Source organism: Juglans regia, chromosome 7 (genome assembly GCF_001411555.2).
Source record: "Juglans regia cultivar Chandler chromosome 7, Walnut 2.0, whole genome shotgun sequence".
NCBI lineage: Eukaryota > Viridiplantae > Streptophyta > Magnoliopsida > Fagales > Juglandaceae > Juglans > Juglans regia.
In genome coordinates, this window is record NC_049907.1 from 24438170 (window position 1) to 24461730 (window position 23561).

The 23561-nt window shown below is 40.0% G+C and overlaps 1 protein-coding gene across 1 annotated transcript; it reads left to right on the forward strand.

Moving 5' to 3' along the window:
• Positions 1 to 9642: 9642 nt before the first annotated feature.
• On the forward strand, positions 9643 to 11135 carry LOC108989793. The gene is made up of 3 exons (XM_035691478.1): positions 9643 to 10809; positions 10904 to 11027; positions 11093 to 11135. Exons 1-3 carry the CDS (start codon positions 9786 to 9788, stop codon positions 11133 to 11135), a joined length of 1191 nt encoding a protein of 396 aa, XP_035547371.1. The 5' UTR covers positions 9643 to 9785.
• Positions 11136 to 23561: the final 12426 nt, after the last annotated feature.

Genomic DNA, 23561 nt, shown 5'->3' on the forward strand with positions numbered 1-23561 from the left:
TCTTATAGTCTACAAATTTCCATACTCCCATCTGAGTTAACTTCCTAGCCTACAGATATTCAAAACCTCAGATTTCGTAGGTCACCCAAAATGAGTATGCAAAAACTCAAACCAAATATCTTTAAAATCATGTCCTAGTGCTTTCAAAATTCTAAAACCTTAAATGTCATCAAACATCTTATTATAGTATGCAAAACCTCCAACCTGGCTTTCGCTCGAACTTATGTAAACATTGAAATCTAAACCTCCAAGTCAAGTCCTACAACCTTGAAAATAAGCCAATCAAGTCAAAATCCTTAAATTCCCACAACCTCAATCCATAAAGTCTGCAGAATCTCAAACCTGGCTCTGATGCAAACTGTAACGCCCCAATGGAAGGCCCAAACCACATGACCTATACTCCAAAAGGACTAGTCAATGATACAATTAGAGCCCCATTAGAACCTTATAAAGAGCAAGAACTTCTCCTTCCCAAGCAATGTGGGATCCCATACACCACCTACTCATATCCATATCATATGGGGCATTACATTGTTATGGTAGGAAAACCTTTTCTTAATTAAGTGGGTCTATGGGAAAATTAAATTAAACATGGATAGTTTTTCGGAAGGCAACCCCGGATTATATGGCCTCCTGGGTGGGAGGGTTTAAAGATGCTCTTCTACCTCTTTTATGCTTGATCTCTCCTATTTCTTGGGCAATGGTACAAAGTACAAACACTGGGTATAAAAGAAGCTGACTTGAGTGAGAATATTACTAATTTACTCTGTTAAAGGAGGGTGAGAACTCCAATCTTGCTATTGGGATCATGCCGGTTGCTTAGATTATGTATTAATTCTTTTTAAAGATCTTAAAATTTCTTATTAAAAAAATAAGGATCAATGTGGTAACTATTGAAACGGTAATACCAAAAATAACAAATAAAACTATAAAATCCATATACCATATAATCTTATAACTTTTCAGAGGACTTCTATCTTGGAGTTCTTAAACAGTACGACTTTAGCATAAAAAGAAAGCAAAAAAGAAGAAACAAGACTAGACAGACTACATTGATAGAGAGAAGGAAATGGAACTTGCTTTGTTTTGTTGCTCAACCTGCAGATGATTGTCTTCGGCTGAACGGAAAAGGCCTGAAGGAGATATTATATAGATGCAGCAACCTTCTTCTGCACCATATAATTAGCGCAAACCTTAACGTAGACTTTGGTAGCCCTAGTCAGCAGTCTGACATTTCCCCGTGGACAGATTTAAGATGTAAGTGTAAATAAACTTTGGTAGGGATAAACACGTGGGAGAGAAGAAAAGAGCACAAGACGGAACATTTGTGTTGAAACTGTGGAGGATGTTTTCCACCCTGCTATGCTAGGCAGACTCGAGCTGTTTCCATGAAAGCCCACTTGACGGGTAGGCAGCCCACCCCAGAAGTAAGGGTGGGCTCCGACTCCAACAGAGTTGGAGTGCCCACCTCCGACCTCCAACTTCTAACTCCGACTCCAATTGGAGTCAAAGTTTGACTCCGACCGAAGTTTGGAACTAGGAGTTGGAACTCAGAGCTCCAATCGGAGTAGCAACTTGACTTTTTCAGGCCCAGTTGCCCTACTCAAGCCTAGTTGCCCTATTGAGAAAATGGGCTTTGACATCTCCTATTGGCCCAATATTAACCCTTGTTTAATAATATAAAAAAATAATTAAAAAATGAGTTAAAAGCTAAAATTTAAATACAATAACTAAATCAAACTACAATCCGTCAAATCGCAAACCATAAATTTAAATTTAAAACTATAAATCACAATAAATTTAAATTTCCAGCACCAAAATATTGAATAATTTCATAAATTTCATTCAAATGCGAAATAGCCACAATGGTCAATGCCCTGCATCAGTCTTGGATAGTCCATGTATTTGAGTCTATGACTCGATACTTGATAGTGATTTCTAATTTTCCTGCATGATTCGATTAACTTTTATTGATCAGATGCACTATCTTTTCATTAGTCATTTAACTAGGGCTGGGCAAAATTCACGTATTTTTTATTCTGCCCAACATCCGCTCCGATTCCGACTCTGACAGATTCAGAGTGGTCAGAATTCGGAGTCGGAGTTTGGAGCTACTCCGATTTTGAGTTCGGAGTCCATGTCCATGTTTTACATCTGGGGTCTTTTTAAAAAAAAAAAACGACGTCGTCCCTATTAATGTGGGACGACATCGTTTTATGGTGCGGAGGGGGCCAAAACGCAGGAGCCCCCCCCCCCCTAATTCCCTTCTTCTTTCTTCCTTCTCACTTCTCTGTTCTCTCTCGTCTGCTGCATCCGCGCTCTGCTATCGTGCTGCGTCTCACGTCTCTCTCGCGTCTCCATTGCTCCTCCGTGCGACTTCAAGCCGAGTTTCATCCTACTGTGAGAGTGAGTGGTTTCCAACTTCCGAGCCCTAGAATTAAATTTAGTAGTTTAATTAATTAATTTTATGTAAACGTCTCTCACTCTCTTGTGAATTGGTATTTTGTTGTGATTCTTCTTAATTGATTTTATAAATTTGTAGTAAGGAAATGTGTTTAATGAAATGTATGATGTGTTTGTAAGTTGTGTTGTATGCATGCATAGTGTTTGATAAAATGTGTAAGTGATGTTAACTCCAACTAATGAACACTTGCAAGTATAATTGTCAATGGGAAATTGGTGCAAACTCTTTTAAAGGTTCGATTTGGTGCAAACTCTTATCATGCATGGTCTTCTCTGGTTTAATGCACATGATAGTTAGAGAGCAACATACATAAATATGCTGTCTGCTGAGCATACCCTACAAAACTATGAGTCTATTTCTCCTGGAATGAAGCCTTATAAGCATTTAAACGACCCATATAGAAAGATGGAGAGACCTTCCCCCGCGTTTGGAAACCATCTGACATCCAAAATGATATTTCATTTTCATGATCATTAATGTCCTCAACAAGATGATCAATAGATTTTGATCTCACTTCCCAGCACATTTATCATGTTGTGAAAACGATTATTATTATTTAGACTTGTTTATGTGCATGGTATGTTTTAATCAGTCATGTTAATCAGTCATGTTATGAGACTGATATATATTCTCGTCACGCACCTTATAATATCTGAGATTAATTCAAAACATGATCATCATAGATATATAAGGTCTATACTGTTGGGATTGAATTTAAGAGGTCTCCTGCATGAAAATATATAAACTAAAAATTAACTAAATATATAGGAATATGATTGAGAACCACTAGAATCATTCATTCAAATCACATTTAGGTTCTTGGATGGATATATATATATATATATATATATATATAACATGAGTACGTACGTAGTTCATTTTTGTTACACTTTTCAATGTTAATTTCTCAATATCTTATACTTTCTTTTAATATGATGATTAATTAGGCCTAAAATCGTCACTCTGAATTAATTAAGCTTTAATTAAGAAAAAGGGTGCTCTTCGAATAATTTTTGTGTTGCATTTTCCAACTGACAATGGAATATTACTACTGAAATTGACAAGAATGATTTAAATTTGATTAATGATTTCTATAAATCATGTGACATTTGAAGGTTTAATTGTGATGTGCCCTCTTGCAATGAATAATTTTATATCTTTGTGTTAATTTAAATGTTTAATAAATGCTAGTTATTTTTTATACTAATTTTTTTTCATTATTATTTTTTCAGCTTCTTTGATTGTGACATGGATCGTCCACAAGGGGATGTGGCGGATGCCAATGCTGCAACTCCTACACCGGTGGGTACTTCCACCTCTAGAGCCACATCTAGGGCAGCTACATCTAGAGCAGCAACTTCTTGTGCAAGTAGTCGACTCCCACTCCCAGTTGATATAAAGGATGAGGATATGTTCAACGAAGAGGAGGAGATGCCCATTGAGCAAGTTCAACCACCACAACCTTCTAAAAAGAGGTCGTGGACATGGGAGCATTTCACCAAAATTCCTGGTGATGTTGCGAACCCGGTAGCAAGATGTCATTATTGTGGATCACTTTGTGGATGACATTCGAAGAAGCAAGGTACCAGTGTGTTAATAGCACATCTAAATGGTTGCCAACGATATAAGATAGTGAAGGGATTGCAAGCCACTGATCAAACCAACCTCAGTTACCAAACTTCTACAACCACTGATGATACACAGACTAAGAAATTGGTCATCCCTCAATATAGTGAGAAGATGTTGAGGGACATGCTTGCAGAGATGATAATTACTTATGAGATGCCATTTACCACAGTCGAGAAAAGAGGCTTTCGAAAGTTTCTAAATTTTGTTGAGCCACGATTTCTCATTCCATCACGGTATATGGTGATGCGAGATTGTATGAAGAGGCATGCGAATGACAAGGCAGAGATGAGGAAGATGTTTATTACCACTGGCCAGAGAGTGTCGTTTACGACTGACACATGGACTTCCATACAGAACGTCTGCTACATGTGTATCACAGCACACTACATTAACAATGAGTGGATTTTGCATAAAACAATTATTGGTTTTAAAGATTTTGTGGATCATAAAGGTACATCCATTGGGACAAAGATGGATGATTGTTTAAAGGACTGGTGAATTCGAAAAGTGCTGTGTATTACAGTTGACAATCAGTGCCAATGAAACAGCAATTGATTGGTTTAAGCGGAACACGACGGTGAGAGATGATGTCATTCGGGTCCACGAGTTTATTCACGTTCAATGCTGTGCTCATATCATCAACCTCATAGTTGTTAAGGGGTTAAAAAAGGTTGACGATTCCATTACCCGAGTTCGCAGTATTATACGATATGTGAAGGGTTCCCCTCAAAGGCTTGACAAGTTTAAGGCAATAGCAGAAGATCTTAAGATTGAATGTTCTAGTATGTTGTGCTTGGACATTCTGACTCGATGGAGCTCAACATTCTGACTCGATGGAGCTCAACATTCATGATGTTGGATGTGGCACAAAAGTACCAAAAAGCATTCGAGCTGATGGAGGTTGAGGATGGAGGAAAGTTTTGAATACCGTTTCGGTGGCCGTTTCGGTCAAGGCACTGGAATGAGATATTTCGGTACCGGTACCGTTTCGTGTACTGTTTCGGATAAATATTTTGGTAAGAGAAGAAGAAAAAAGAAGAAATTGGCATCGCGGCAAACCAAGAAAAGAAGAAAAAATGAAACGAAAAAAAAAAAGATGAAGTTTGATATTTGATTCTTGAAGCAAGAACATGAAGATGAACTAATGAAGTCTGAACTGAAGTCGGCGTGCGAGATAGAATCACAGAACTACAGAAGACTAAAGAAGAAGAAAGGAAACAAAAAGTAAAAAGTAACCTAAAGGCTTAAAGTTAAAATCCATAAATGCCCCTTAACTTTACTTTTAATTACAAAACTGCCATAGCCCATAAATTACAAAGCTGCACCTTTACTTTTAGACATTCGGAATCTGGATTCATTCAGTACTGACCAAAATGCCATTCTAGCCGAAATTCAACATACTGGCCGAAACAGGCCGGTACGAAATAACAGACTTACCAGTACCAGTTGTGTGATGCAAATGAAATATTTCGGCCATACCGGACAGTACGACACGAAATTCAAAACTTTGGGATGGAGGCCTGAGGTATGCTTTGGTAGAGCCAGCAGGACAGGGGCTTAGTGCGCCTGACGCACATAATTGGACCAGTGTGAGGTACTTTGTTGAATTTTTAAGAATTTTTTATGACATAACCATGTGGCTATCTGGATCCAAATATACGACTGCGAACTCATTCTTCAACGAGTTGTTGGAACTTCACTTCCACTTGGAAAATAGTTGTACTGACTCTGAGGGATTGTTATATGTTATGGCTACGAGGATGAAAACCAAATATGATAAATATTGGGGGAATATTGAGAAGATAAATAGATTGTTATTTCTGGCTGTGATCCTTGACCCCCGATATAAGCTGGCTGTTCTAGAATTTTGGGTAAATTCCGTCCTCGGGGCAGTGAAGGTTGCAGAGTTTATTAGAGTGCTAAAAAGTGATATTGATGACCTATATAATCACTACAACAATAGTTGTCAGCCTTCATCCGCAGCTGGTACTGGTAGCTCCTCACATTCGGGGCCGACGGGGTCGACAACTTCCTCAGGTGCTTTTGACCCATCTGTAGGGGTTAGAAGCCATCGTATTATCCAGCAGTATCATCAACTCATGTCAACAAGAAATATTATGCATTGTACATCAGAGGTTGAACGATATTTTATGGAAGCTATCGAGGCACCTAAGGATGTATTTCAGCTATTAACTTGGTGGAAAGTTAAATCCACCAAGTATCCAGTCCTTTCCCGTGTAGCCCGAGATGTGCTAGCCATTCCTGTCACTATAATTGCCTCAGAGTCGGATAAGTGAAATGCCCATTGGACTAGATATCGTTGGCATTGATGCCGAGAGCTATAAGCTTGAATTAGGTAAGTTTATATGCTTTTAAATGATTATTTAATTATTTTTAATGTTTCTAACTTCTACTTTTTATGATTTTATAGATCTAATTGTAAATCCTAACATAATTACCAATGACTGAGAGTCTGAGACGGACGCCCCTTGAGAGTTGGGATGGAATTGAGAGAACCCCCTTTTTTGGTAAGAATTAAATTTTACTTTTACCGTTTTCAGCTTTTTTATCAATTTTTTTTCATTTATTGATTGCAATTTTCTATCTTCATTTCATGTATGATCAATGGACCATTAAGATTTGAGTGACAGGAGCATTTAATATTTATGTCAATGTTGTTATTACGTTATGAATGAGACTGTTATAACTTATGGTTACATCGTACATGTTTTTTAGTTTTTAAATTATTGTATTTAAGCTTTTTGTGTTTTTTTTTATCATTTCAGTATTTTTTTTTTTTACATGTTTGGACTTGGTTAAATTATTAGTCAATTTAGTCTTAATGTCTTATATTTATTTTTAGATTAGGTCATAGACACACCTATCTCTGTTAATAGTGCTATGTCATGTAATGAATTAAATTTAAGACATGCATGTAATTTATTTAACAAAAGAAATTGACAAGTACTATTATTAATTTTTTTTTTTAGTCCAATAGACATTCGGAGCTCCGAATTTCGATCAGAGGTCGGAGCTTCTACTTCCGATCGAAGTCGGAAAATTTGCTCCGACTCCTTTCGAAGTCGGAGCTTGGAAACAGCTACTCCGAAGGAGGAGTCGAAGGTTAGCCCTACATTTAACTATAGACTTCTAAACCATTAGCCAAGACTCCAAGTGATATTAGGAACTCACATCCACCTCTAACTCTATAGAGTTTTGCATGATGGTAATCATCCCACGGAGCGCCGGTCTCAGACTCTCAATCATCCACAATTAGTCTGGAGTTCACAGCTAGGTTTACAAAATCATATAAATTATAAATTAAATAATGAAAATTTTAAAATTATGTAAATAATAAGTTCAAATCATAAAGTTACTTGATTCACACCTATAGCTTTCGGCATCAACGGCATTTACTCCAATAGGCGTTAAACTTAACTAGTTCTGTGTGCAAACGAGGCCTCAACGATGGTCAGAGACAATAAATTCTGATAAGCACCCAAGACACGACCTCTGGTACTAAACGCCAACTCAAAGTCAACCGTGATAGTAATGTCTAGCACATCTCGGGCTATTCGGGAAAGAATAGGAAACTTGGTGGAATTAAGCTTCCACCAAGTTAATAAATGAAATGTATTCACTAGGTATCTCGACATCTTCCATCAAATAATGCTCAACCTCAGACCTACACTACATAATATTCCTCGATGCACGGATTTGATGATGCTGCCGTACCAGTGGTGATGAAAGATCTGCACCTTTGTCATCCAAGGAAGATATTGAGCTGGTCAGGCTTGAGGAGCTATGGTTACTACCTTATGGAATAAGTTGACTACTGTTGTTGTAGTGGTTATATAAGTCATCAATATCATTTCTCAGCTCTCTAATAAACCCTTCATCCTTCTCTTCCTTGAGGACGTCCTTAATCCAAAATTCTATAATTTTCTACTTATATCGGGGTTCAGGATTGCAGCCACAAATAATAATCTATTTATCTTTTCAATATTCCCTAGCTTTTATCATACTTGGATTTCATCCTCATAGCCATAGCAAATAACAATCCCACAGTGTCAGCACAACTTTGTTTCAAGTGGTCATGAAACCCCAAGAGCTCGTCGAAGAAGGAATTCGCAGTACAATATTTGGATCTAGATATCCGCATAGTTATATCATAAAACTACTTCAAAAAATCAACAAAATACCTCACAACCGCCCAATCAAGTGTGTCTGGTGCACTGAGCCCCTTTCTCCCCCTACTAACTCCAGCAAATGCTCTCTGGTACTTTTGCGCCACATCCAACATCATATATGTCGAGTTCCATTGAGTCAGAATATCCAAGCACAACATGGCAGAACATGGAATCTGAAGTTGTTCGGCTATCGCCTTAAACTTGCCAAGCCTTTGGGGGGAAGCCCTCACATACCTCACAAGGTTGCGGACTTTGGTAATGGAATCATCAATATCCTTCAACCCCTCAGCAACTATGATGTTGATTATATGAGCACAATATCGAATATGTATAAACACATTTTCACGAATGATATCATCTTTTACTGCCATATTCCGCTTAAACCACTCAATTGCAGTGTCATTGGCACTAACATGGTCAATTGTGATATAAATGACTTTTTGGATTCCCCAGACATTCATATAGTCATCCATCGTTGCACCAATGGATGCACCCTTGCGATCAATAATTTCTTTAAATTCAATAATCCGCTTATGTAGCGTCCACTCATTGTCTACAAAGTAGGTTGTGATACACATATAACTGACATTCTGCATGGACGTTTATATATTAGTCGTAAATGACACTCTCTGGTCATGGTAATAAACATCCCATTCATTTCTACCATCTCCTTCGCATAACTCTTCAAACAATCTCGCATCATAGTTGTAACGCCCCAATAGAAGGCCCAAACCACACGGCCTATACTCCAAAAGGACTAGTCAATGATACAATTGGAGCCCCATTAGAACCTTATAAAGAGTAAGAACTTCTCCTTCCCAAGCAATGTGGGATCCCATACACCACCTACCCTTACTCATATCCATATGGGGTATCACAATCTACCCCCCTTAAATTCCCGACGTCCTCGTCGGGCCCGTCTATTATAGGTGGCACGGCTCAAGTCCCACATTTCTGGTTGGGATAGGCTCTGATACCATTTGTAACGTCCCAATAGAAGGCCCAAACCACATAGCCTATACTCCAAAAGGACTAGTCAATGATACAATTGGAGCCCCATTGGAACCTTATAAAGAGCAAGAACTTCTCCTTCCCAAGCAATGTGGGATCCCATACACCACCTACCCTTATCCATATTATATGGGGTATCACAATCTACCCCCCTTAAATTCCCGACATCCTCGTCGGGTCTGTCCATTGCCGGGTTTATTTTTCATAAAAAAATACGTGACACACCTAGCCTACGGGGAGGGGGTGTTACAATTTGGTATCAGAGCCGGTCGATTCTGTAGACTTTTCAAAAAAAAAAAAAAAAACTTTTTGTAAAATTTTTAGTTAAAGTTACCTAGGATGCTCCTAGCCTGCTCGCGAGTAATCAAGGTTTGTTTAGGGTTGAATACTTTATAGGTTTTACTAGTTAGAACAATCAGTATAGTTTGTTTCATTGTCATTGTTTTTACGTTCTTACTAGATAATTGTTATTATGACGTTTGACGTAGATCATGGCCCCCGGTACTAGAAATCACCCAACACGAGAGGGATCTTCTGGTTCTAACCAGAATGATAACCCGGACCATCTGGTCGCAGCTGCTACCCAATTCTTTCAATCTATGGTTAGCGGCCAATTTATGGCGCCTAGAGCTCCACAAGCCGGTTGTACTTTGGAGCAATTTTCTCGTCAGCATCCTCCTACGTTTGATGGCAGATTGAATTCCATGGATGCGGAAAGCTGGATCGATCGTATAGAGCAGATTTTTGAAGTGCTCTACTGCACTGATGATCAGAAGGTGAAATACGCCACGTACCACTTGACTGATATGGCAAACAAGTGGTGGAAGTCAACCCGGGCTTTGGTTCAGCTGGAACTAGGGGAAGCAGTCCCCATTACTTGGGAGCATTTCAAGAAAATCTTTTTGGACCACTTCTTTCCACAAACTCTTCAGGAGTCGAGAGCTCGCCAGTTTATGGATCTTACTCAAGGATCTATGACGGTAGCACAGTATGCTACAACGTTCATGGAGCTTTCTCGTTTTGCTATTTACTTAATTCCGGATGAGGAAAAGAAGGCTGAAAAATTTGAGCGTGGACTGGATCGTAGGATTCGAGAACGTGTCCGTACTCTCAGGATTCGGAGTTTCACAGAGCTAGTCACCCGAGCTACCATTGCTGAAGAAGACCTCCAAGAGAACATCGAGTACAACAATCAAAGGAAGCGCCAGCAACAGCAACAACCCCAAGCAGTGTCGCATAAGGACAAGAGGCCTCACATTATGAATCGTCAAGGTCAACCACCAGCAGGGCAAACTTACCCCACGTGTGCAACATGTGGGAAACGACATTTGGGAAGGTGCATGTTTGGCCAGAACGTGTGTTTCAAGTGCGGGAAGCCAAACCATCTAGCTCGGGACTGCCCAGTTAAGAAACCTGGGGAACCGGGTAGGAATGGAGGACAGAAGACGCATGCTACAGCGAGAGTTTATGCTCTTACCCCTATTGATGCTGAAGCATCAAATGATGTAGTCACAGGTACCTTTCGCTTTCCTAAATTTAGATATCTTTTTAGAACGATAAATATATTACATGATCCTGATAGCTTTAAGTTGTTATGTCATTCATATAGGCACATTATCGTTGTTTTCACGTCATGCCTCCATTTTACTCGACTCTGGTGCTACTCATTCTTTCATTTCTAATGATTATGCACATTTGGCTGAGAAGATACCTGAACCGCTAGAACCTAGTATGTCTGTTGCTACGCCCTCGGGAGATCATATTATTTGTGATTCTGTGCTAATTGGTTGTCCGATAGAGATTCAAGGGAGAATTCTACCTGTGGACTTAATCGTATTTGATATGTCCGGATTTGACGTGATTCTGGGAATGGACTGGTTATCCCAGAACCATGCCTGTGTGGATTGCTTTAAGAAGAGAGTAGTTTTTAAATGCACAGATGGGGAGGAGTTTAGTTTTCAGTCTGTACGAGAAACTTCCCCTCCTCGTGTAATCTCAGCTTTGCAGGCCACCAGACTTTTGAGACAAGGGTGCATGGGATTCCTGGCGAGTTTGATTTTACCACCAGAAGATGGACTCAAGATTGAAGACATAAAAGTAGTTAGAGATTTTAAAGATGTGTTTCCTGAAGATCTTCCAGGAGTACCTCAGGATAGAGAAGTTGAGTTCGTGATTGATCTCACTCCGGGAACGGCGCCTATATCTAAGGCACCCTACCGCATGGCTCCAGTTGAGTTAAGAGAACTCAAGGATCAATTACAAGAGTTACTAGAGAAAGGTTTCATACGCCCCAGTGTTTCTCCATGGGGTGCACCTGTACTTTTCGTGAAGAAGAAGGATGGGTCTATGCGTTTATGTATTGACTACAGGGAGTTAAATAAAGTAACTATCAAGAACAGATACCCTCTACCTCGGATAGACGACTTATTTGATCAACTTCAGGGAGCCCAAGTCTTTTCTAAGATAGACTTGCGATCCGGATACCACCAGTTGAAAGTTAAAGAGACAGATGTGCAGAAGACGGCTTTTCGAACACGCTATGGACACTATGAATTTCTTGTTATGCCGTTTGGTCTAACTAATGCCCCCGCAGCTTTCATGGATCTTATGAATAGGGTATTCAAGAATTATTTGGACCAGTTTGTGATAGTTTTTATCGACGATATTCTCATTTATTCTCGGAGTAGTGCTGAGCATGAAGAACATTTGAGGATTGCCCTTCAAACACTAAGAGAAAAGAAGTTGTATGCAAAATTTAAGAAATGCGAGTTTTGGTTGCACGAGATTTCCTTTTTGGGACACGTGGTATCAGCAAAAGGAATTTCAGTGGACCCAGCAAAGGTTGAGGCAGTGGTAAAATGGGTCAAGCCTAGTAATGTCGGTGAGGTACGAAGTTTCTTAGGCCTCGCTGGTTACTATAGAAGATTTATAGAGGGCTTTTCAAGTATTGCAGCTCCGATGACAAAGTTGACAAGAAAGGATGAGAAGTTCATATGGACAGATGAGTGTGAAGACAGTTTCCAAGAATTGAAGAAAAGACTAGTGACAGCACCAGTTCTTGCAGTTCCTTCGGGAGATGGAGGATTTGTTATATACAGTGATGCTTCACTAAAGGGTTTAGGTTGTGTTTTAATGCAGAGTGGGAAGGTTATTTCATACGCTTCCCGACAACTAAAGAGTTATGAGCAGAATTACCCGACCCATGATCTGGAACTTGCAGCAGTGGTTTTTGCCTTGAAGATATGGAGACATTATCTTTATGGTGAAAAGTGAGAGATTTATACTGATCATAAGAGTCTGAAATATTTCTTCACACAGAAAGAGCTGAATATGAGACAACGAAGATGGTTGGAACTTCTGAAGGACTATGACTGCAATATTAACTACCATCCTGGTAAAGCAAATGTCGTGGCAGATGCACTTAGTCGAAAGTCATCCTCTAGCACTTTGGCTACGATGTTTACCCCTCAGAAGCATTTACTACTAGACATGGAGCGAGCTGGCATTGAGGTAATCCAGGGCACTCAAGCTAAGTTGAATAGTTTGACCTTAGGTTCAACATTGATAGATCAAATTAAGGTCGCTCAAGCTAGTGATACGGAGTTGATAAGGATTAAAGGGGAAATAGCTGAAGGTAAGAGACCTGATTTTCTAGTGTCGGATGATGGCACTTTGAGATTTAGAGGAAGATTATGTGTACCCAATGATAGAGTAATCAAAGATTTGATCTTGAGAGAAGCTCATCGTTCACTCTACACAGTTCATCCGGGGAGCACCAAGATGTATCGGGATCTGAAACAACACTTTTGGTGGTGTGGGATGAAGCGTGAGATAGTGGCATATGTAGCACAGTGTCTGACATGTCAACAAGTCAAGGCAGAGCATCAGAGACCCTCAGGTACACTGCAGCCACTCCCTATACCAGTGTGGACTTGGGATGAGATTGGGATGGACTTTGTTTCAGGGTTTCCGAAAGCATTAGGAGGTCAAGATGCAGCATGGGTGATTGTTGATCGACTATCAAAATCAGCCCATTTTATTCCCATTCAGATGACGTACTCTGTGGATAGATTGGCAGAATTGTACGTTAGAGAGATTGTCAGATTGCATGGGATACCGTCTAAGATCATCTCTGACAGAGATACCCGTTTCACTTCGGCTTTCTGGAGGAAGGTACAGAAGGAGTTGGGAACTCATTTGACCTACAGCACGGCATTTCATCCTCAGACAGATGGTCAATCAGAGAGGACGATTCAGATCCTAGAAGATATGCTTAGAGCGTGTGTGATGGAATTTAAGGGTAGTTGGATTAAGTATCTACCCCTTATTGAGTTCGCTTATAATAACAGTTATCAGGAAAGTATTCAGGCAGCACCGTATGAAGTTCTCTATGGGCGTAAGTGTAGGTCACCACTCTACTGGGATGAAGTAGGAGAGAGAAGGATTTTGGGACAAGAGATTATTCAAGACATGTGTGAGAAAATATCAATTATTAGAAAGAAGCTCGCCACAGCTCAAGAGCGACAGAAGAAGTATGCCAACCAGAGACGGCGTGAGTTAGAGTTTGGTATAGAAGATAAAGTATTCTTGAAGGTTTCACCGATGAAAGGGGTAATGCGTTTTGGTAAAAAGGGGAAGCTAAGCCCGAGGTTCATAGGTCCCTTTGAGATCTTAGAAAGAATAGGTGCTGCAGCCTACAGACTAGCACTTCCACCTCACTTATCGACAGTGCATAACGTGTTTCATGTCTCTATGCTAAGGAAGTATGTCCCAGATCCTGCACATGTTTTGGAGTTTGAGCCACTTCAGATTCGAGATGACCTCAGCTATGAAGAAGTTCCAGTGAGAATATTAGCACAAAAGGCCCAAGTGCTACGACGCAGAACCATTCCAATGGTTAAAGTACTTTGGAGTCACCACAACGAGAGAGAAGCCACTTGGGAACACGAAGAAGACATGAGAGAAAAGTACCCCGACTTATTTAAATCAAGGTACGTTCCATCTCGGGGACGAGATTTTCTTTTAGGGGGGGAGAAGTGTGACATACCAGTTTTGGTGATAGGGTATATTAGTAATATTTCCTAGTAAACTTTTATTTTAGAATTTATATTTTTATGAGTATAGTTTTATCAGAATTTATATTTAATTTTATCTCTATATTTCTATTATAGTTGCTATTTATGATTTGTTAGAGTTTTGTTTTAATAAGGATTTTTAAAGTGTTTCAGATTACGTTCACTGTGATGTGTGTTTTGAAATTAAAGTTTAAATTTTCTAGTCTCCGAACCTCATCACTTTGTTAGCCGCTGTTTGACAAATTCAAATCACCAATCCGTAAGTTCATCCACTTTGTTTCAAATTTGAAACCCTGCCGTAGTGTGTAAATTCGAGTCCTAGTAGGAGTCTAACTCTCATTAGAAAAACCCTATCAGATAGCCTTTCTACCGTCTTTATAAATCCATCTAGAATATCTGATTCAAACACAAGAAAAAAAATACAAAGAAAACTCACTTGTTTTGGAGTTCTCTTCTCTGACCCGCAGCCACCCACTTCTTCTCGCAGTAACTCCACGCCACTCAGAGACGCGGGACTCCCTTCCGGCGTCACAGACGGTGCCGACCAGCCCAGCCCTAGCTCAGCCACCTCTTTTCCGGTAAGGCCTCGACCACCATCAGCTCTCTTTCTCTCTCGGTAGTTTTCGGGATGTTTTCGGACTAACGGTTCTTTCTCTCTCTCTGTGTCACGGCGTCGCACCACCTTTCCCAGAGACCCCATCGCGTCGCCAGTCACTCCAACCACTTAGCGCCGCCGTCGCCCTCTACCCTCTCTCGGTGAGCTCCTCCATCGCAGACTCATTCTCTCTCAACTCTCTGTTTTCCTTTTCATTGTAGCCATGTTTCGGATTCTAGAAAGAATCCGTAGGTCTTAATGGGCCATTGGGCCCTAAGCCTTGTGCGTTCGATGGGCTCATGTAGTTTTGTTTTATGGGCCAGGTTTTGACCTTTTGTTAGACTATAATGATGTTTAATTGAACTTATATTTTAAATTAGACTTGATCTTATTTTATTTAATAATTTCTTTAGTGATTTATATTGAGTTTAATATTACTAGTTGAGTTTATTAAATAAATATATTTAGTTAAAGGTTCTTTTTAATAAATGTTTAAAGAATTGGAAAGATGTTTTAAAGTATAATTTTTAAGTCTAATATTTGAGTTAATATTTCTTTTGTCAATCTAGTAAAGATTTTAATAAAATTTCTATGTTAAGAATTTAATGGAATTTATTAAGTTTCTTATAAGATTTAATAATTACGTTAAGAAATGAAACTTAGTTTAAGAATTTAAGTTTTTGTGAATTATTTAAAAATAGCTCGAGTATGTCTACTAAATTATAAATTAGTATTTTAAGTAATTTAAATACTAGGAATTATTGATTTTAGTGTTAAACAAATATTGGTTTGACTATGTTTTAGAATTCCGAATTTAGTTAAGTAAGATATTAGCATTTATTTTAGTTCCAAACAATTTAGTGATAGTTATTTATTGAATATAGGTCTCAAGTTACGAAGTATTATTCAAGAAGAAACGCATCGAGGTAAGTAAATTTGATCATAAATTAGGATCATCACAGTTAGCTTATATGTATGTATTATTCAAGCCAGTTCTTTGATAGCCATGATTTATGAACCGCTCATGTACAAGCATGTCATCCAGCATAGCATATGATCATGTCATTCCGCATCATGTTTCAGTTTCAGAAATTATAGTTATGTATGTATTATGTCATGCATCTCATGTGTATAAGACACATAAGCCATCTTAATTTCAAGTGTAAGATAAGTTCAGATCAGTTAATAAGATGGCCATTCAGATGCATGGTACCAATGCAGTTCAGTTTCAGGGTGGTGTGCAAGCCACGAACTCAGTCGTGGTCCACCATAGTATGCTAGAATACTATCAGCAGTTCCCCTTGCTGCAGCGGGATGTGGGGCTGGTGCACAACCTTGCACACAGGGTTAAGTGTGTTGGCCAGTCAGATAAGTAAGATAAATCAGTCAGTTAGTTCAGAAAATTCAGTCATACATAGCATAAGCATTAGCATGAACAGTCATAAATTTTAAGTTCAGCATGAAAGTTCTTATGAAAATTTTATGTTTATTACGTTTTCGTTATGATAGATTTCTTACTGAGTCATCGACTCATTTTAGTTTATTTTCATGTTTTTAATTACCCAGGTGAAGATGATGATTACGAGCATGCAGGCCAGGAGTAGAAGGAGCATTTTAGTTTTGTTCAGACTTTTAAAATAAAATGTGTCTCTTATGACGAATTTATCCAGTTATTTCTTAAATGTTTTTGGGAAGACATTTTATTAGACCTTTTTATTTCAATAAATTATTTCAGTTTATTTTTCAATTGTGAAATTAGAGAATCGCTTGCCTGGTTTATTTTTCATAAAAAAATACGTGACACACCTAGCCTACGGGGAGGTATACGATGAAGGCATAGGAAAACGTGGCTCAAGAGTGTGCACAAATTTACGGAAGCCTTTTTTGTCAACTGTTGTATAAGGCATCTCATCATAAATGACCATCTATACAAGCAATTCCCACAACATCTTCTTACTATATTGAGGGATTGCCAACTTCTTAACATGTGTATCATTAGTGGCCGTAAAAGTTTCATAACTGAGCTTGGTCTGATCAGTGGCCGGCAATCCATTGGCAATCTTATACCGCAGGCAACCATTAAGATGTGCTATTAATACACTGCTCCCTTGCTTCTTTAAATGACAATCACAAAGTTGTCCACAGTGATGGCATCTTGCTTGCGAGTTCGCATGATCACCAGGAATTTTGGTGAAATGTTCCCATGTCAACGACCTTTTTTTAGAAGGTCGTGGATGCCGATCGTGCTCAATGAGCATCTCTTCCTCTTCGTTGAACATATCCTCATCTTCTATATCTATTGGGATTCGACTACTCACACAGGAAGTAGTTGCTCTAGATGTGGCTCTATGGGTGGAAGTACTGGCAACCAGTGTAGGAGCACTGGCATTCGTCGCATCCCCTTGTGGATGATCGTCTCCACTAGGTGTAGCATCCATATCACAATCAAAGAAGCTAAAAAAAATAAATTAGAAGCAAAAAATTAGTTTAAAAAAACATGTACTATATATATATAGAAAGGACTGAAAAGTTGGAAACAAAGTGTGGCAATACAATAAAACTTTAAATCATCAACAAAGTTTTAACTCTCTTGCTTGCATAATTACTAGAACTTCCGACTACTCTAAAACTTTTGTCGATCTCAAGAATATCAAAGTTGACAGCGGAAGTTAAGCAAAACAAGACAACCATGTAGTGTCTTTCATTCTATGTTAAAAACCAAGTGAAATACCAAGAATAAGCCGAATTCATAAAGGAATATCTTGGGAAAACCTTTCCAAGTATTAGTTGCATCGTTCTTGGCATGAAAAAAAAACCTGACTTATATTTTTTAGTTTCCTCTATAAAGTGTCAGTTAGATACCATTATGTAGACGCATTCGCTATAAAAGATCCATGTGGTCTCAAAATGCAATAAAAAATAGAAACTTCTAACTTCAATATAGACACACTAGATTGCACAAAAAAAAAAAGTGGTGTTATGCCAAATCAAGGTACTAAATTCAAGCATCCAGTGATTCATCTTTTTCGTATTCACTAAACTAATTTGTTGTCTCACAAAGAAAGCATCTAATGTCAAACTATAGTTGCCAGTCAAATGAGGTAGGGACGCTTAATTCCAAGAAAAACAAAACACGAAAAATTGTTTTAGATTAATTATACACTGATTGAGGATTCAATTTAATGCTTGTTAGGATTACATATGTGATATTTGAAATCCAACTTGTTGATCATTTTGTCAACCAAACTAGCTAATTTGTGGACAAAAACTTGCGTCGTGTTTACATATTATGACTATAAGTACTTTGATCAATGGCCTGCTCAGCACCCACTCATGATTTCTTATGGCTAAGATACACCGATTAGCTAGTTGTACGTCTGGAAATTTTAGAAGTGGTTAACTACTTGTAGTTGAGGACAATTAAATTAATTATCTGTAATTTATAGACGAGATCGAGGACTTAAATAGTATTATAGATGGGGCTAGAAGCCTAGAACTTATTTTTCCAATTAATTCATATCTATGTATATACCAAGTCAAACTAAAGATTAATTGAAGATAGATCAAAATTAATTAAAGCCTAGCTATAAGGAAACAGAGAAATCAAATCTTTGTATGGGTTGTTGCTGGTTGGAGAAACGTCACATATTGCTTTGTGCACGTGACATGTACGTCCTAGGTCTATCTAACCAGCTAGCTCATGGGCTCAAAATGCCTTGTATCATATATATTCTGAGATATATAGATAGATGAAGTTTTCCGTGAATACCAATTCATGAAATTATGCTTCGTGAATGTTATCATTCATTCATTATTGTATCTAGGGGTGAAAACTGACCCCTTCAGCACTAATTTTGGGAAAACCCAACATCCACCAATGTGTGAAAAAGTGATGGAGCAACCGACCGTAATCAGTCGATGGAGAGTGGTAAAACCAACCAGCATATTTTCAGTAGGTTACTGTCGGTTCATCGGTGTGAACATCGGTTCCAGCACTCAACAATACAGATTCAACAACAAACATCAACTATACAGATCCAAACAATAAACATCAAGTTGATTTCATCAACTATCCCATGAGAGAGAGAGAGAGAGAGAGAGAGAGACGAAAGGGAGATGAGAGACGGAGACCTGAAAGGCTGAGACAGAGGGAGAGGGAGATGCACCGCCTCATCGGAGAGGGAGTTGGCATTGCTGCATCGGAGAGGGAGACTGGGGGGGTGGCTACCACTGGGGTTAGGGAAAAAAAACTTTTGAAATGAATAACGAGGAAGAAGGGCTCATAGGGGTCTTTTACCCTAATTCAAAACAGTGCCATTTGGCTTTCGTTGCATTTTCATTTTTTTTTACAACCTGCATCCCCAAAACGATGTCGTTTCACTTAGTTGAGTGAAACAACGTCATTTCTTGTACGTATATTTGGGAAAAAAAAAAAAAAGGATAGCTGACGTCGACCGATCCCTAGGTCGAATTGAAACCGAATTGACCGAAGTTGATTTTGCTTAATTCCTACCACCGGTCCCGGCCGATTTTACGGTTTCTTGTACAGCCCTAATTGTATCCTTTAGAATAAAACAATTCACAGTTTTATTTCGCAAACACCTTCTCTACATACACTGGTGCCATTTTAGTGATTTCTCATTGTTCCACATTTACAAACAACCCAACATTTCGAAGCAATCCATTCCACAAACACCTTCCCTACGTACACTTTCACTCCATCGTAATCCATTCCATTTTACATTTACAAGCAACCCAACAGCCAACAACTAGACCCAAAACAACTGTTATAATGTAAACTTACGGTGACTTGGTGGATGTGGATATTTCGGATGCTTCCAAATGGTGCTTTTAGTTTCAAGAAATGTAATTTTCAGGCGTGATGTATATGATAGTGAATGCAAATAGACAATGCAAACGATGACAAAGGCTACACGGCGCAGACGATGGCAAGATCAGTGGATCACAATGGCAAACAGCGTCGTTTATCTTTTTTTAAAATTTAGTTAAAACGACGTCATTTTTCATTTTTTTTTTTTTTAAATTCAGAGTTCAGAGTTCAGAGTTCGAAGCTCCGAGACGGAGACCTGAAAGGCTGAGACAGAGGGAGAGGGAGATGCACCGCCTCATCGGAGAGGGAGTTGGCATTGCTGCATCGGAGAGGGAGACTGGGGGGGTGGCTACCACTGGGGTTAGGGAAAAAAAACTTTTGAAATGAATAACGAGGAAGAAGGGCTCATAGGGGTCTTTTACCCTAATTCAAAACAGTGCCATTTGGCTTTCGTTGCATTTTCATTTTTTTTTACAACCTGCATCCCCAAAACGATGTCGTTTCACTTAGTTGAGTGAAACAACGTCATTTCTTGTACGTATATTTGGGAAAAAAAAAAAAAAGGATAGCTGACGTCGACCGATCCCTAGGTCGAATTGAAACCGAATTGACCGAAGTTGATTTTGCTTAATTCCTACCACCGGTCCCGGCCGATTTTACGGTTTCTTGTACAGCCCTAATTGTATCCTTTAGAATAAAACAATTCACAGTTTTATTTCGCAAACACCTTCTCTACATACACTGGTGCCATTTTAGTGATTTCTCATTGTTCCACATTTACAAACAACCCAACATTTCGAAGCAATCCATTCCACAAACACCTTCCCTACGTACACTTTCACTCCATCGTAATCCATTCCATTTTACATTTACAAGCAACCCAACAGCCAACAACTAGACCCAAAACAACTGTTATAATGTAAACTTACGGTGACTTGGTGGATGTGGATATTTCGGATGCTTCCAAATGGTGCTTTTAGTTTCAAGAAATGTAATTTTCAGGCGTGATGTATATGATAGTGAATGCAAATAGACAATGCAAACGATGACAAAGGCTACACGGCGCAGACGATGGCAAGATCAGTGGATCACAATGGCAAACAGCGTCGTTTATCTTTTTTTAAAATTTAGTTAAAACGACGTCATTTTTCATTTTTTTTTTTTTTAAATTCAGAGTTCAGAGTTCAGAGTTCGAAGCTCCAAACTCCGACAGTCATTCTCGGATACACTTCGACTCCAACTCCAACTTCGAATTCTGACAACTCCGACTTCGTCGAAGTAAGAGACAGAGCAGAGGTCGGATGGAGTCAGAGTGGGCGAAGGGTTTGCACAACCCTACCTAGAAGAAAGGCCAGGTAGGGCCCGCAAAACACGTATCCAGGGAGGAAAGAGGAACAGTCATATCACCTACACGAACCATAGTCCATGCAATTGGACAAGGGACACGCCATGTGGGGTGGTCAAAAAGGATAGAAAGCGATGTCCAGAGCCAATCACTTGCCTGTCCTTGAAGTCGCAGTAGTGGGTGAGCCCTCCCCTCGCTTGCCACTGAGGAAAGATGTGGCAGGGATGCAAACGCACACATGAAATGGCAGAACGAAGATTGGCATGGTAGGTACTGGCAGTACGTGGGACCATCCAGACTGAGGCATATAAACCCGCCCTGAGGTTAGGTAAACGATCTTTGAACACTTCCTGCAGTAATTCTCCTCTCTCGAGTCACCAAGACCCATATACTAACTTAGGAATCGGAGGTGTCCCTCACTACCACAAGCTCCAACTCTAGTGACTCCTGCAGGTCCAGTGAGCAGAGTCGAAGAGCTAACCAGGATACAAAACAGGACATGAATAGTAGCACCATCTGTGGGATCAAGAGAATAATGTGTCATTAGTGTCATTCGTATGCCGGTAGCAATGTGTTCACAAACCACATGCGGACAAGAAGAATCATTAAGAAACATGGAAGCGAGGGTTTTTAAAATGGAGGACATGATAAAGAAGCTGACAACGGAGGTGGGAAGTCTCCGGCTGGAAAATAAAGCCCTGTGGAGAGCGAATGGCGAGCTAATGGGAAATGATGGACCAAGCTAGAACTAGCATGCCAAGTCGCAGAGTGTTGCGGAAGTAGATGCAGCATGGGAAGAGAGAAGACAGATGCATCATGAGCTACAAGAACTCATGGACAAGTACGCAGAAATGGCCAGGAAGATGGGCACGTCATCCTTGCTCACTAGCACAGACTTGTCGTACAACGCAAAAATCGTGGTGGCACCTCTTCCACCCAAGTTTAAGGTCCCTCAAATGGAGACGTATGATGAATCTAAGGATCCTTTCAAGCACTTGGAGACGTTTAAAGCTCACATGACCCTTCACGGGTGAGATTGCAAGCTGAGCTATCCCCCTGAGATTGCAAGCTGAGCTTTCCCCTTGACCCTTCAAGGACCACTTCATCAACGCAGAAGATACCCTGCGGTCCCTGACGGACCACAAAAAAACCAAGTTGGAGCAGGCTGATAGGACAACCAACGAGTCGACACAAGGAAAAACCCATGAATAACCCAAGAAGAACCAACATGACACTAGGCTAAGAGACAATACAAACGCTAGAGTGCATGTCACAAGACTAATCCACACTAGAATGGTCGTAGAAAAGGAACATGTGCAGTCCCTTCGGGAACCACCTAACTGTGTTGAAAAGACCAGCGCTTTTGCACATACCACCAGACAGACCGACATCGAACTAAAGACTGCTACACCTTGAAGCAGAGGATGGAAGAGCTAGAAAACTTGTTGGCTCAACGCCACACAAGAGACTGATGTCCTGCGTACTGAGAAAATGGGCGCGCAAGACCGTAACAGAGTGAGAGTCCCAAAAGGCCTAGGATGGGGAGAGACACGCCTTGAAGCTCACCTCATCAGGTCCCGGCCCTGCCAGACAACCCTCTAGGCGAAATCAACACCATAGCAGGTGGGTACATAGATGGCGGCCCGACCTCCTCAAGACAAAAGGCCCATGCTCTTAGGGCTCAGTACGAAGAAGTATTCGTGGCCAAAAAAGCCCCAGAAAGGTAGAAATGGTGCACAAAAGGAGTCGTTATTACATTCGGCGAGGAAGATGATGAAGGGGTGTTCCACACCAACAATGATGTCGTAGTAGTGACCATGCAGATCACTAACTTTGTGACACGGAGGATCCTCATTGATAACGGCAGCTCTGCCGATATGTTGTTCCGTAACACGTTCACCAAAATGGGGATCAACCCCAATCTTTTACGCCCAGCCTCAATGCCACTCAAGGGGTTCTCCATAGACGTGGTCCAGCCAGTTAGCGCAATCACCTTGTCAATTTTAGCTAGGAAGGGCCCCAGGACCTCTACGACAATGACAAACTTCTTGGTGGCGAAAGCCCCTTCATCGTACAATGCAATATTGGGATGACCCACGAACATCCTGAAGGCAATAACATCGACTTATCACCTAAAGATGAAGTTCCCCACCAATGACAGAGTCGGCAAAGTTAAGGGGGAATAAGTGCTTGCACGGGAATGCTACGCCCAATAATTGAAATGTGGAGGGAAAGACATGAGAGCACTTGAGGAAGCAACCCACCTTGCGAGACGTCCATTGCCACCCCACCTAGTTGACTAGGAGGAAGAGGTCCAAGATGAGCAAACCTTCTGGCAAGTGGAGCCAAACAAACCCCTAGTACTCATTCCCGTAGATCTCGTGTGGCTTGAATACACCATAAGAGTCGGGAACAAGATGG

Excerpts from the sequence above, each read along its gene's own strand:
- LOC108989793 (XM_035691478.1), top strand. The coding sequence starts at position 9,786 with ATGGCCCCCGGTACTAGAAATCACCCAACACGAGAGGGATCTTCTGGT. Across the intron at positions 10,810-10,903 it reads ATCAAATGATGTAGTCACAG|GCACATTATCGTTGTTTTCA; the intron begins GTACCTTTCGCT and ends TCATTCATATAG. Across the intron at positions 11,028-11,092 it reads GAACCGCTAGAACCTAGTAT|AGATTCAAGGGAGAATTCTA; the intron begins GTCTGTTGCTAC and ends GTTGTCCGATAG.